Here is an 11,972-nt window from a genome sequence, read left to right as displayed (position 1 = left end):
CCGCCCCCTTCTCCGAGCGCCTTCGGGATCAGCAAGAGCCCTCGACTAGGCGCTCGCCGCTATTGGCTGAGGCCTGCGGCCGTAGCCCCGCCCCTGGCCCTCTCCGCGCGCGCCAATTGGTGGAGCTGGCCCGCGGCCGCGGAGGGAGCGCCGGGCGCGCGTGCGAGCGGCCAGCCGGCTGCATGGCGCGCTGCGAGCGGCTGCGCGGCGCGGCCCTGCGCGACGTGCTGGGCCAGGCGCAGGGCGTCCTGTTCGACTGCGACGGCGTGCTGTGGAACGGCGAGCGCACCGTCCCGGGCGCCCCCGAGCTGCTGCAGCGGCTGGCGCGAGCGGGCAAGGCCACGCTGTTCGTGAGCAACAACAGCCGGCGCGCGCGGCCCGAGCTGGCGCTGCGCTTCGCCCGCCTGGGCTTCGCGGGGCTGCGCGCCGAGCAGCTCTTCAGCTCGGCTCTGTGCGCCGCGCGCCTGCTGCGCCAGCGCCTGCCGGGGCCGCCCGACGCCCCGGGCGCCGTGTTCGTGCTGGGCGGCGAGGGGCTGCGAGCCGAGCTGCGCGCCGCAGGGCTGCGCCTGGCGGGGGACCCCGGCGACGAGCAGCGCGTGCGCGCCGTGCTCGTGGGCTACGACGAGCACTTCTCCTTCGCCAGGCTGAGCGAGGCGTGCGCGCACCTGCGCGACCCCGACTGCCTGCTCGTGGCCACCGATCGCGACCCTTGGCACCCGCTCAGCGACGGGAGCCGGACCCCCGGTGAGCTCCGGGGCCGTGGGGCGCGGGGAACGGGTGCAGGGGCTTCCGGCCGCGGCCGCCCGTGGGGTAGTGTCCGCGGACCCGTTTGCCAGGCGAGCCGGCTGAGGCTCGCTGTGGCTCAGGCAAGTTAGTTGCAGCTTGCATGCAGGTCTGGCTGCAACTGGCCTCCGGGGCTTTTGGCGTCGGCCCCACCCACTCTGCAGGTGGGGTTCGTGGAAGCGGCCTGGGAGGATGGGTTGCGCACCTCCAGAGTCAGGATGGAGACCTGGAGCGGAGTGAAGCTTGACCCCGGTTCCGTTTCTGGCCCCGCTCGGTTAACCCCGTGAGTTACATAACCTCGGAGCATCCCCGCCTGGGTGCGAGTGTGCTCCTTCGCCATGCCTGTCATCCCAGGGCTCCTGACCGAAGGAGCTGGTAGCCAGACCTCCCGTTTGTTGATAGCTTCCGGTCATGCTGCCCTTGTTTCCTTTCCAGATCACTGCAGAAACGAGAGCGTTGGCCCATTTCTCGGTTAAAGAAATTGAGGCTCAGAGAGGGGGAGCCAGCTGCCAGAGAACACAGTGCAAGGGAACCCGAACGAGGCAGGAGCAGTGAAAGCTGGGAGGAGTCGGGAAGTGGGAGGCAACAGAGACTGTCAAGAAGGGATGAATGGATGTGGACAGGTTTGGTTCCTCAGGACGTGGCCCTGACTATCTGCCGCTCCGCTCTGCTAGCCTTCAGCCCAGATAGACCTGAGAGAGAGTGAGGTGGTCACCAGGCTGTGGTGAGGCAGTGAGACAGATGCGTGTGGAGAGGATCTGGGAAGCCTTCCCGGAGGAGGCATGCTGCTGGGCCGGGTGACAGTTAACTAGGAGCTGTTGGCATACAGTCAGGATGGTGTAGCTGTTGTCTGGGCCCTTCCCGGCCCCTAGCTAGCTCTGCCTGAGACCTGCTTGCCTCCTCGTCGCCTGATCCCTCTCACCGTAAATCTGGTCACAGCAGCAGCAGCATCCTTTCCCCCCACCGCACCACGCCACTGTCAGGTCTGATTTCCCACAAGGCTTGGGTTGAGGCTGTGGGACAAGGGTTTCCAGGGTGCCTGAGGGTTGGTGTGAGGAGCTTGGGAGATGCTGGCCGTATTCCCAGGCCTTTGCAGGAACCCTCGTGGCTTTTCCAAATCCGCCTAGCTGTACTCACCCGACCTGCTGGTCACTCGAACTGCCTGGAAGGGGGAGGCAGAGCTCTGACAAACCCAGGCTTGCAGCCACATTGGTGAGCGCTGCAGCTTCCAGAGCTGTGAAGATATATTTTTTTTAAATGCCTGCTGCTTGTGTGCCGTAACATACAAACAGGAGCATACAAACAGAACGAGCGAGGGTCCCCTTTCGGCGTCAGATCTGAAATAACGTGGGACCCACTCCCCAGCTCTCCCCCTTCGCCTGTGAAATGTGTGCGTGTTTGCCACAGGGTAGCCACTCCGAGCTGTCCAGCGGAGGTGGCCACCACTGCGGGAGTCCGCCATCACACACAGCAGCCTTGAGTTGGGGGTATAGTCACGGCTCGGCTCCCCTACTGGGAAGCTTGTTGCCTGGCCATCCTGTTGACAGTATTGAGCCTCAGTAAAGCTCAGCTGGATGACAGACATGAGGCAAGGGTTCCCAACAGCTCCAGCTCTGTCCTGGCAGCTGGGAAAGGGGAAGACTCCGCTGGGCACAATCTTCTTTATTTACTTTTGTGTTTCTGAGACAGGGTCTCAGCCTTGGCCTGCCTCCCAAGTGCTGGGGTTAAAGTATGAACCCCACCCCTACCACCCGCCTCCAGTGAGACTGGATCTCAAAGTTGCCCATACTGGCCTTGAACTCCTGATCCTCCTGCCTCAACCTCCTGAGTGCTAGGAATATAGCTGTATGCCTCCATGCCCATTCTTGCACTGAGGAAAAAAAAATACTGTAGGGTGACTTGGCAGAGTCTCTGGTCCTAGAAGAAGGAACTTCTAACTTGGTAGCTCCTTACTCCCTATGAACAGAAACAGGGCTGAGGTCTGGTTTGGTGGTGCAGCATGTGCTAAGGAGGCCCACGATCCGGGCTCCCGCCTCAGTGCCATCAGAGAGGTGCAGGTGTTAGGAGGACAGTGAAGTGGAGCCTTTCTTTATGGAGGTTCAGTTTCTCTCTCTCCCTCTCCCTGTCTTTTTTTCCACACAAAGTTTCTCTGTGTAGCCTTGTCTTTCCTGGAACTCAGAGATCTACCTGCCTCTGCCCCCCAGATGCTGGGATCAAGGGTGTGCGCCACCATGCCCAGCTCTGAGCAAGTTTCATAATGTCACGGAGCCTCAGCTTTCTCATCGTGTGGAATGGGCTTTCAAGAGTACACCAAGTAAACGGCGCTTCTCTTCGTTAAGTTGTGGATGTTGGCGTAAAGGCAGAATGTTCTGGCGCAGAGGCAGGCCTGTGAGCAGGAAGGGAAGACCACTGTGCCAGCAGGATGGTGCTGCCTGGGAGGCAGCACCTGAACAGACCTCCTGTTGTACACTCAGGCTTCTTCCCTGACCTTGCTTGCTTCCCATGGTCACTGTGGCCACAGGCGTCTTCCAGCCTGTCGCTCTTTGTCTCCAGCTGGAATTTTCTCTAGGGGATCGTTTTCCCTGCCGGGCTGACTGGGTCAGAGGTGTGGACGTATTTGTGCCTTGCTGCATTCCAGGCGGGTGGTGCCGATTTTCCAGGCCACCACTTGAGCGCGGCTTCTTGGAGCAATGCCCACCATTGCTGTCTAAGTGCATTTCCGCTTACAAAGTGACTCCCCAGCACCCCTTCACGGGAAGTGTTACCACAGTTCAGAGAAAGTCAGAGAGGCCGAAGGGCTTAGAGGAGGACACCTGGAAGGTGCGTGCCATTGCTGCCTTCACGACCGATTGAGAAACTGAGGCAGAGAGTGTGTCCGGAGCAGCCGTGACAGAATCAGAATTCAGGTGTGTGGCACAGGCGAGGCCCTCCTGTTGACCGAGTGTCCCCTCCTCGCCCGCAGGTACCGGAAGCCTGGCCGCCGCCGTGGAGACCGCCTCCGGGCGCCAGGCCCTGGTGGTGGGCAAGCCCAGCCCCTACATGTTCCAGTGCATCACCGAAGACTTCACAGTGGAGCCCGCCCGCACCCTGATGGTGGGCGACCGCCTGGAGACCGACATCCTGTTCGGCCACCGCTGTGGCATGACCACCGTGCTCACCCTCACGGGCGTCTCACGCCTCGAGGAGGCCCAGGCGTACCTGGCGGCCGGCCAGCACGACCTGGTGCCCCACTACTACGTGGAGAGCATTGCGGACTTGATGGAGGGGCTGGAGGACTGAGGCCACCTCCCCCACCCCCAATCCCGAACACAGCTGCCGACCTCGAGTCACGATCAGTACCGGGCTCCCCGGCACGGCTGTCCGTACCCCAGTGAAGGGAGGCTGGGAGCCAGGAAGGCTTGTGGGCCCTCGCAGCCCTCCCAGCAGTGGCTGGACGCTGCTCGTCAGAAGCTGGCCCCCCACATCTTACAGGTTCACCCCGGCCCGTCACCTCCCCTCCTTGAACCATATATGGGCCCCAAAGCCAAATGGAGAATTCTTCCCCCCCAACCCTGAGTACTTAAGTTCATCCTCTTCTTTGGGACCTCTAGACTCTGTCCCTAGGTCCCTGTCGACCAGTCAGAGGTCTAGGGAACTCTAGCCCGTTGCCGGCCTGAATGGGCCTATGGAGGAACAGCTGCTGGTAGTGTCTCACAGTGGGCCTTCAGTGGGCCAAGTAGGAACTCAAAAAATGCCTTGCACCTCCCGGAGCCCCAGAGCACCAGTCACAAGGCAGAGTGACACTGATCTCTGAATGTCCACCAGGAGGACAGTTAATAACAATCCGCTGGCCTCTTAAATCCCAAATAGCATAATCCACAAGGCCAAGAGACAGGACCCTGTTGACAATCCTTGCTTGACCGGATCAGCCAAGGGACCAGGTCCTACAAGGTAGAGTGATGGGTGCCTGTACTTAGAGCGCTTGGGAGGCTGAGGCAAAGAGGATTGCTGTGAGGTTGGCGAGCTGCAGAGCGAGGCCTCATCTCAGAAAGACAAAGGGCCAACTTCAAAGTCCTCCCCTTCCACGGACTGATCAGCGGGCCCCTCTGTGGTCCTGGGGTGGTGTGGAGAGGCCCTCCCTCCCACCATAGTACCGTCCACAGCTTGGAAGGGGGCCCTTACGTTGTCCCCGCCTGCAGTCAGTGTTAGCTGTGCCACCTGTCTACCTGCCCGTCCCCAGCTATTTATTTGTTTGTTTATTTATTGTGTGCCAGTGAAGGTGGGGGCAGGGCGGGACCTTCCCACCACCTCCACCCCTGTTGTAACCAGTCCTTGAACTTAATAAAACATGAGTGGGAGTGTCTGTGCGTCACAGTCTGTGGGATGGGAGTCCTGCCTGAGGTGCCGGCCCCACCCCCACCTCCCGCAAGAAGGGATGCCTCCCACAGCACTTTCTCAGCACAGACAGACTGGACTATTGCCCTTGTAGCATCTCCGAGGCCTTATGTGTCAGTTTGTTTCAGCATGGTGGCACACATCTTAAATTCCAGCACAGGGGAGGCAGAGGCCAGTGGATCTACAGAATGAGTTGGGCTGTTAACACACAACAATTTTGGGCCAGGAAAGTTAGTTGAGTTGTAAGCTGCTTGCTTTATAAGCCAAGGAGCCAAAGTTTGGTCCCCAGAACCCACAAAAGAATGGCAGATGTGAGGCTAGAGAGATGGCTCAGCAGTTAAGAACACTGACTGCTCTTCCAGAGGACCTGGGTTCATACCCCGGCACCCACATGCCCACCCACAACTGTAACTCCAATATCTGACAGGACCCTCTGACACATGATGCCCTCACACAGACATATGGAGGCAAACAGTAGGCACATAAAATAAAAATTAAGAACCAGGTGTGGTGGCATTCACTTGTAATCCCAACACCGGAGATAGAGACTGGTGGCTCCTTGGCGCTCACTGGCCAGCAAGTATAGGCTACTCGGGCCAGTGTCCGGGTAGAGAGAACCTATCCCCAAACAAAGTGGATAGCTGTGTGTGTGTGTGTGTGTGTGTGTGTGTGTGTGTGTGTGTGTGGTGGTGGTGCACCCCTTTAATCCCAGCACTTGAGAAGTAGGCCAACCTCGTCTACAGGACAGCCAGGGCTACAGAGAAACCCTGTCTGGGGATTTTTTTAAAAAAAGTTGCAGGAGGGGTGATGCTGGGGGACTCTGGCCTCCACATAACACGTGCACCCACAGGACATGCAGCTACATCATGACCTAGTTCTTAGGAAATAGGTATGCGGAGGGCAGGGATATCTCGTAGTGGTAGATCCAATGCCTCCTGTGCCTCAGGTGCCAGCACCATCAAGAAAGAAATATGATGTGGACTCAGACCAGGGCGCACAGCTTATCTTTGCTTTGAACTGGAGACAGGCATTTGCCCAAAAGGCTGCAGTCCTCTGGAGAGTATAGGAACAGGAGGGCACAGGATGAGGTTCCCACCCTCAGGCCACCCCCCCCCTTAACTTTTAGATAACGTAGCATTATGCATTCCTTAAAAATCTCTCAGGCTGCAATTTCTTTGAAGGATGACTCATTCCCACTTGCCTCTCCCCGCTCCGCAGCCTTCAACCCTCTATCACTGCAATTCATCAGAATAGGCTCTGTGAATCCACAATCCATTTGCTTCTCTATCTACTGTGTATGATAGATTTCACACACCTCACGTGACAACATCAGCATTCCTCAGGGCGGTAATCTAGAGCTTTCTTCATCCTTCAAGACAAAGTGCAGGACCTTGTCTGAAAAAAAAAAAACAAAAAAAAACAAAGCACCACTGTGGTGACGGCCCAGTGAGCACAAACTGCTCTTGCCCTCAGATTGGCAGCTCAAAACCACCTGTAACTCCAGCTGCAAGGGATGCCCTGTTCTGGCCTCTCTGACAGACATACAAACACATTAAGAAAGAAAAAAAAAAAATGGCGGCACATGCCTTTAATCCTAGCACTCGGGAGGCAGAGGCAAGTGGATCTCTGAGTTTGGAGACCAGCCTAGTCTATAGAGCAAGTTCCAGGATTCCAGGACAGCCAGGGCTACACAGAGAAAACAACCTCAAAAAACAAAACCCAGTCATCTTGGAAGCTAAATGAAGGCCCAAGAGGAGAGTGATTTAAAACCCATGAAGGCACAGCATGAACTCTTATAGTTTTGTTTACGTACTGTTTAGGGGAGAAAGAGAAGACATTGGCCCTTAGGATGCAATGGGCTGACTCACCCCTCGGAATACCTGGAAATTCAGACGAAGAAATGCCTAACCTTCAAAATCTCTCAAATATAATGGAAGGTTTGAGACTACTCCTGTTAGCATTGTTGTGGATAGAAACATGTTTTTGTTTTAACCCCAGGTGGGGGATGTGGGATTGATTCAGATGGTCCAGAGCAGCAGACTCTTTGCCCCATGTGGGCTCTAAGAGTAGCTCTTTGCCAGCTGCACATAGTTTAAATCTGAGGACTCTGGAGAGAGAATAAATGCCAGAGCCCAGAGAGTGTGGGGAACTCTAAGAAAGAACAAGGCTGCTGCTGCTTTCCTCTTTGGCTCCTTGTTGCTACTGTTGCAGTGAGACAAGAAGCTGGAGATCTCCTGAAAGGAGGACGGGACTGGCTCCGAGGAACCAGATGACCCTAAGCAGCAGGAAGCAGCTAAGAGAACTGCACCCCCTCTCCCACTAACCCTTTCTCTCTCCTACGTGGTGTTGGGGTGTTGGAAGGGATTGGGTTGGAGTAGGGAGAAAGAGATATAGGAAATGTAAGTTTAAAAGTTTGTAAAAGTTCACCAACATAATATCCCATTGAGTACAGTAAACACTGATTTCAGCATTACAGTAATTTTGAAGATTATAAGCATTTTCCTTGCATGTATGTATGTACATGATGTGTGTGCCTGGTGCCCACGGAGGTGAGGAAAGGGTACTGGACTCTGTGGAACTGCAGTTACAGGAAGCCGTGAGTCCCCAAGTAGATGCTGGGAAGGAGACACACCCTGGGGATGTCTAGGCTGATGTTTCCAGAGAGATTTAGCTAAAGAAGGAAAACCAGCCCCAGCTGTGGGCAGCATCATTCCACAGGCTGGAGACCCAGACTGAGACAAAGAAAGAGTTTTGAGCCCAATAGTCCTCTCTCTCTACTTGCTGACAGCAAACACGATGTGGCCAACCACCTCGCACTTCTGCCGCCATGTCTTCCTCCCCACAGTGGACCGTTTCCCCTCAAACCATGAGCCAAAATACACCTCCTTCCTTCCTTCCTTCCTTCCTTCCTTCCTTCCTTCCTTCCTTCCTTCCTTCCTTCGGTTGCTTACCATGTCACCACACCAGCTAGAATCAGTTGCTGTGGGAAGTGGGGCCGACATTCTGAGGAGCCTGAGCACGCGGTCCAACAGATCTTCTGAACTGGTTTGTGGGAGGAATAAGGAAGAGTCGGGAGCTGCTGGCTAGCGAAGCTCAAATGCTATAAGCGGAGCTCAATGGGCCATTCCAGCGAGAGTTCACAAGACCAAAGTGCAAAGAGAAAGGTGAACAGTAAATACTGTGCTCGGGCTGGAGAGATGGCTCAGAGGTTAAGAGCACTGCTTGCTCTTCCAGAGGTCTGAGTTCAATTCCCAGCAACCACATGGTGGCTCACAACCATCTATAATGAGATCTGGTGTCCTCTTCTGGTATGCATGTGTATACATAATAAATAAATCTTTAAAAAAAAAATACTGTGCTCAGGAGGTTCCAGAGGGGTCTGGAGACCCCAACTAGGAACTAAGCTAGCGGCCATTCGTGTTTTTGTCTAGTCAAGAACTTCGCATTCTGTTAGATGTCCTGAAAAGCCCAATGAGGCGGAATCCAAAAGCAATGAACTAAGTTGTTTAGAGTTTTCAAGACAGCACAGCATCAAAGCCATGACATGGTGGTTCTTAGATCTACAGAGAGAAAGGGTGGAAAGTGGCAGAGAATTGGGGTACCAAGAAAATAGTTACAACAGAGAAAGATTAGTGCCCTGACACAGAAGCTGTGCCTGGGGCAGGAGGAAAGATTCCTTTAGAGGCAGACTGAAAATGCAGTCTTGAAAGCCTTCAAACAGACTGATGGAGGGGTCCCTCGCTCAAACACCACCCCGAGAGAAGAGTTTCCTAGGTCCACCCGCCAGGGCACACAAGATACACCACCCCTGTGGTCAAGGGGCAATTTGGCAGCATCTGCGTGGTTTTCAAGCATGCAAACTTCACAAGGTTATGGAGGCTGTGGGAAACATCCAGGCCGGGCAATGTGTGGAAAGGCTAGAGTCCCTGTAGGGAGGCCCTAAGAGACCGTTGTTACTTGAAACTATGAAAGTTAACTAGGACTGTGGGACATCTGCTGAGGAAAGGTTCATGGCTGGCCCAAAAGGTAGGCTACAAGGAAATGAGAGTGGGTGGGGTTACAAAAGGGTATTAGAGCCCAGAGGATGCCGCTAGAGTCCCAGATGCCAGACAGGAAGCTGCGGCGTTTGGTATTTTCTCCAATGATTTTCAGTCTTGTTTGCATCTGATCACATTCTTTCCTTTGGGGGATGGGAATGTTTACCACTGTATGCTGGAAACAACTAGTTTTCCAAATTTTATAAGAATTTTTGGCTAAAAATGCCTTGAGTCTCAGGAGGACTCTGGGCTTTCAAAACAGTGTTAGAACTGTTTCAATTTTTAGAGATGGGCTACATGTATTTTGTGTTTAAGAGGTAAGTTAGGGGGGCTCAGTGGTTAAGAGCACTGTCTGCTCTTCCAAGGGTCCTGAGTTCAATTTCCAACACCTATATGGTGGCTCACCACCATCCATACTGGGATCTAATGCCCTCTTCTGGCATGCAGGTGTACATGCAGAACACTCATACATAACATATAAATAAATAAATTTAAAGAGGGGGAGAGAAATTTGAGACTTTGGGGCCGGAAGTGAAGTGTTGTGTATTAAAGTGAAGCATTTGGGTGTCAGGTTGCCAAGAAATGGACTGTGGTTGTTCATCCTCACTGTCAACTTGACCGAGATTAAAAGCATCCAGGAGTGGGCTGGAGAGATGGCTTGGAGGTTAAAAGCGCTGGCTGCCCTTCCAAAGGTCCTGAGTTCAATTCCCAGCAACCACAGGGTGGCTCACAACCATCTATAGTAAGGTCTGGTGCTGGTGCCCTCTTCTGTCATGCAGGTGTTACACGTAGGCAGAACGCTCTATACATAATAAATTAAAAACAAACAAACAAACAAAAACAAACAAAAAAACCACCCAGGAGCATACCTGTGAGGATGTTTCCAGAGAAGTCTAACTGATGAAGCAAGTCCCATCCTGAATGTGAGTAGCCAGGGGAGAATAAAGGGAGAAAGCGAGGTGAATGACAGCATTCATCTCTCTCTTCCCAATTTTAGTATATGTGCTGCCGAAGCAAGCACCATCTCTCTCTTCCCAAGCCAACACAAAGTGACCAGCTACCTGGCACTCCTGCCACTATGCCTTTTCTGACATGATGTACTATGTCCCCTTAAACCATAAGCCAAAACAAGCCCATCCTCCCTTGAGTTGCTTTTTTGTCAGGTGTTCTGTGATAACCATGAGAAAAGTAACCTAATCCAATAATAATTTCAAAGTAACATGTTAAAGCATAGGCCTGAGCCCTGGAGGTTGGGGCCTGTGATCAGAAGAGGGCAGACCCCAGGTGGGAAACAAACTGGACAGGAAAGGTGGCTGCCTGGAATGGTGGGGCAGTGGGAAGCAGCAAGGAGGTACAGTGGGAGAAGTACAGTGGGGTACCAGCACAAGCTAGCAGAGGGTATCTGCAGTTGGGGCACAGCCCCCACACTGCCCTCCTACCCTTCATGAATCCACTTTCAAAATCCAGGTCCATGCTGTCCTCCTCAGCCCCAGCTCCCCGAGGGAGCATAGCCAAGTGCCCTCCCTCCCTCTCCGTTTTCCACATCCTTAAAATGCATCGTAAGATGTGGGGGAGCAGGTCAGGCATGGTACATTTGGGGTCCCTCCCTGCTCTGACTTCAAGGACTGGGTGTTGGAGCCAGCATGGTGGGTGCTGTGGCTGTGCTGTGGCTGGTACCCTGTGTTCCACGGCTCACTGCCAGTGCTGGCTGCAGGAAGCACAGAGTATCAGGGCTGGGCCGGAGCTGGAGGGCCAGGAAGGGCCTTGCTGGCTGGAACTTGTATGGACAAGCTAAACCCAGGTCCACGGGGGCTAGGCTGCAGGAGAGAATTCCAGAGCACTCTGCTGGCTGCTGCAGGACTCTTGAGCCTCGGGGAGAATCCCCAGGGCTGGGCTTTGGCCTTAGGGAATGAGGGAGGGAGAAAACACTCTAACTCCATACCTGTGATCCTCAGCTCAGCCAGGAATAATTGACAGACTGAACCTTCCAGGATCTGGACATTATTCAAATAGCCAAGGCCTTGGGTGACAGCCTCCATCCATGCTGGCCTCTGCTCCTCACCCTGCCTCTGCTCCTCACCTTGCCTCTGCTTGGGATCTGGCCACAGCTACCGTTCCCTGGGCAGAGGTTCACAGAGGAAGGCAGACACCGCAGAGAGATGATATGCTCAAAGGAGATAGGCTGTGAAAGCAAGGCGCCGGGCACCGGGCCTGACAGATAAGTGGGTGCCACCAGCAGGAGGACCGGAGGACTTCTGGGAAAACAAAGAAGGAATTTTATCTCTGTCTGCCCTGCCTTAAAAAAAAAAACAAAAAACAAAAACAAAACACAGTGCCTGTTACAGGGGACATTAGCATTGGGCAAATCCATATCCAAGCTCAGGTGGGAGAGGAGCAGGAAAGGGTCTGCCAGACATCAAGGAAGGTAACCTCGAAAGAGGGGACAAGAGGACTATAAAACCTGACCTCAGCTAGGCATGGTGACTCACACCTGTTATCCCAGGCAGGACTGCTTCAAATTCCAGACCAGCCTAGGCTCCAGATTAAGACACACAAAAAAAGTCACCTAGAAAGTGCCACAGCCCTAAGTCCTACCCTAAATCACCCTCAGGCAGGAAAGCTGGACATCACACATGCAAGTGGAGAGAATGAATAAGCAGGGCTAGAGGCAGAACCTGAGTCTCCAGTCCCCAGTCAGACCTTAAATGTTCTTTCAGGGAATGTCTTTTTATATAATGTTTGATGTTTTTTAGGGGCTCTAAATATTTGTTCACTCTG

The 11,972-nt window shown here is 54.1% G+C and overlaps 1 protein-coding gene and 1 long non-coding RNA gene across 2 annotated transcripts; one reads left to right on the top strand and one right to left on the bottom strand.

Annotated features, from left to right (window-relative positions):
* Positions 1-135: 135 nt before the first annotated feature.
* Pdxp (pyridoxal phosphatase) lies at positions 136-5,125 on the top strand. Its single transcript, XM_021654007.2, has 2 exons — positions 136-744; positions 3,746-5,125. Exons 1-2 carry the CDS (start codon positions 183-185, stop codon positions 4,060-4,062), a joined length of 879 nt encoding a protein of 292 aa, XP_021509682.1. The 5' UTR covers positions 136-182; the 3' UTR covers positions 4,063-5,125.
* Positions 5,126-6,370: 1,245 nt separating this feature from the next.
* On the bottom strand, positions 6,371-11,258 carry LOC132655797 (uncharacterized). The gene is made up of 3 exons (XR_009593653.1): positions 11,137-11,258; positions 10,064-10,111; positions 6,371-6,552 (listed from the first exon to the last, which is right to left on the bottom strand). It is a non-coding gene; the product is annotated as an uncharacterized LOC132655797 (long non-coding RNA).
* Positions 11,259-11,972: the final 714 nt, after the last annotated feature.

This window comes from Meriones unguiculatus, chromosome 8 (genome assembly GCF_030254825.1).
Source record: "Meriones unguiculatus strain TT.TT164.6M chromosome 8, Bangor_MerUng_6.1, whole genome shotgun sequence".
Taxonomy (NCBI): Eukaryota; Metazoa; Chordata; class Mammalia; order Rodentia; family Muridae; genus Meriones; species Meriones unguiculatus.
The sequence above is the reverse complement of the archived record's forward strand: the minus strand, read 5'-3'. Positions and strand labels throughout refer to the sequence as shown.

What these genes read in the sequence shown, in the direction of transcription:
- Pdxp (XM_021654007.2), top strand. Translation starts at nt 183, where the DNA reads ATGGCGCGCTGCGAGCGGCTGCGCGGCGCGGCCCTGCGCGACGTGCTG. An exon ending in CGACGGGAGCCGGACCCCCG is followed by an intron (nt 745 to 3,745) that starts GTGAGCTCCGGG and finishes CCTCGCCCGCAG; the next exon opens with GTACCGGAAGCCTGGCCGCC.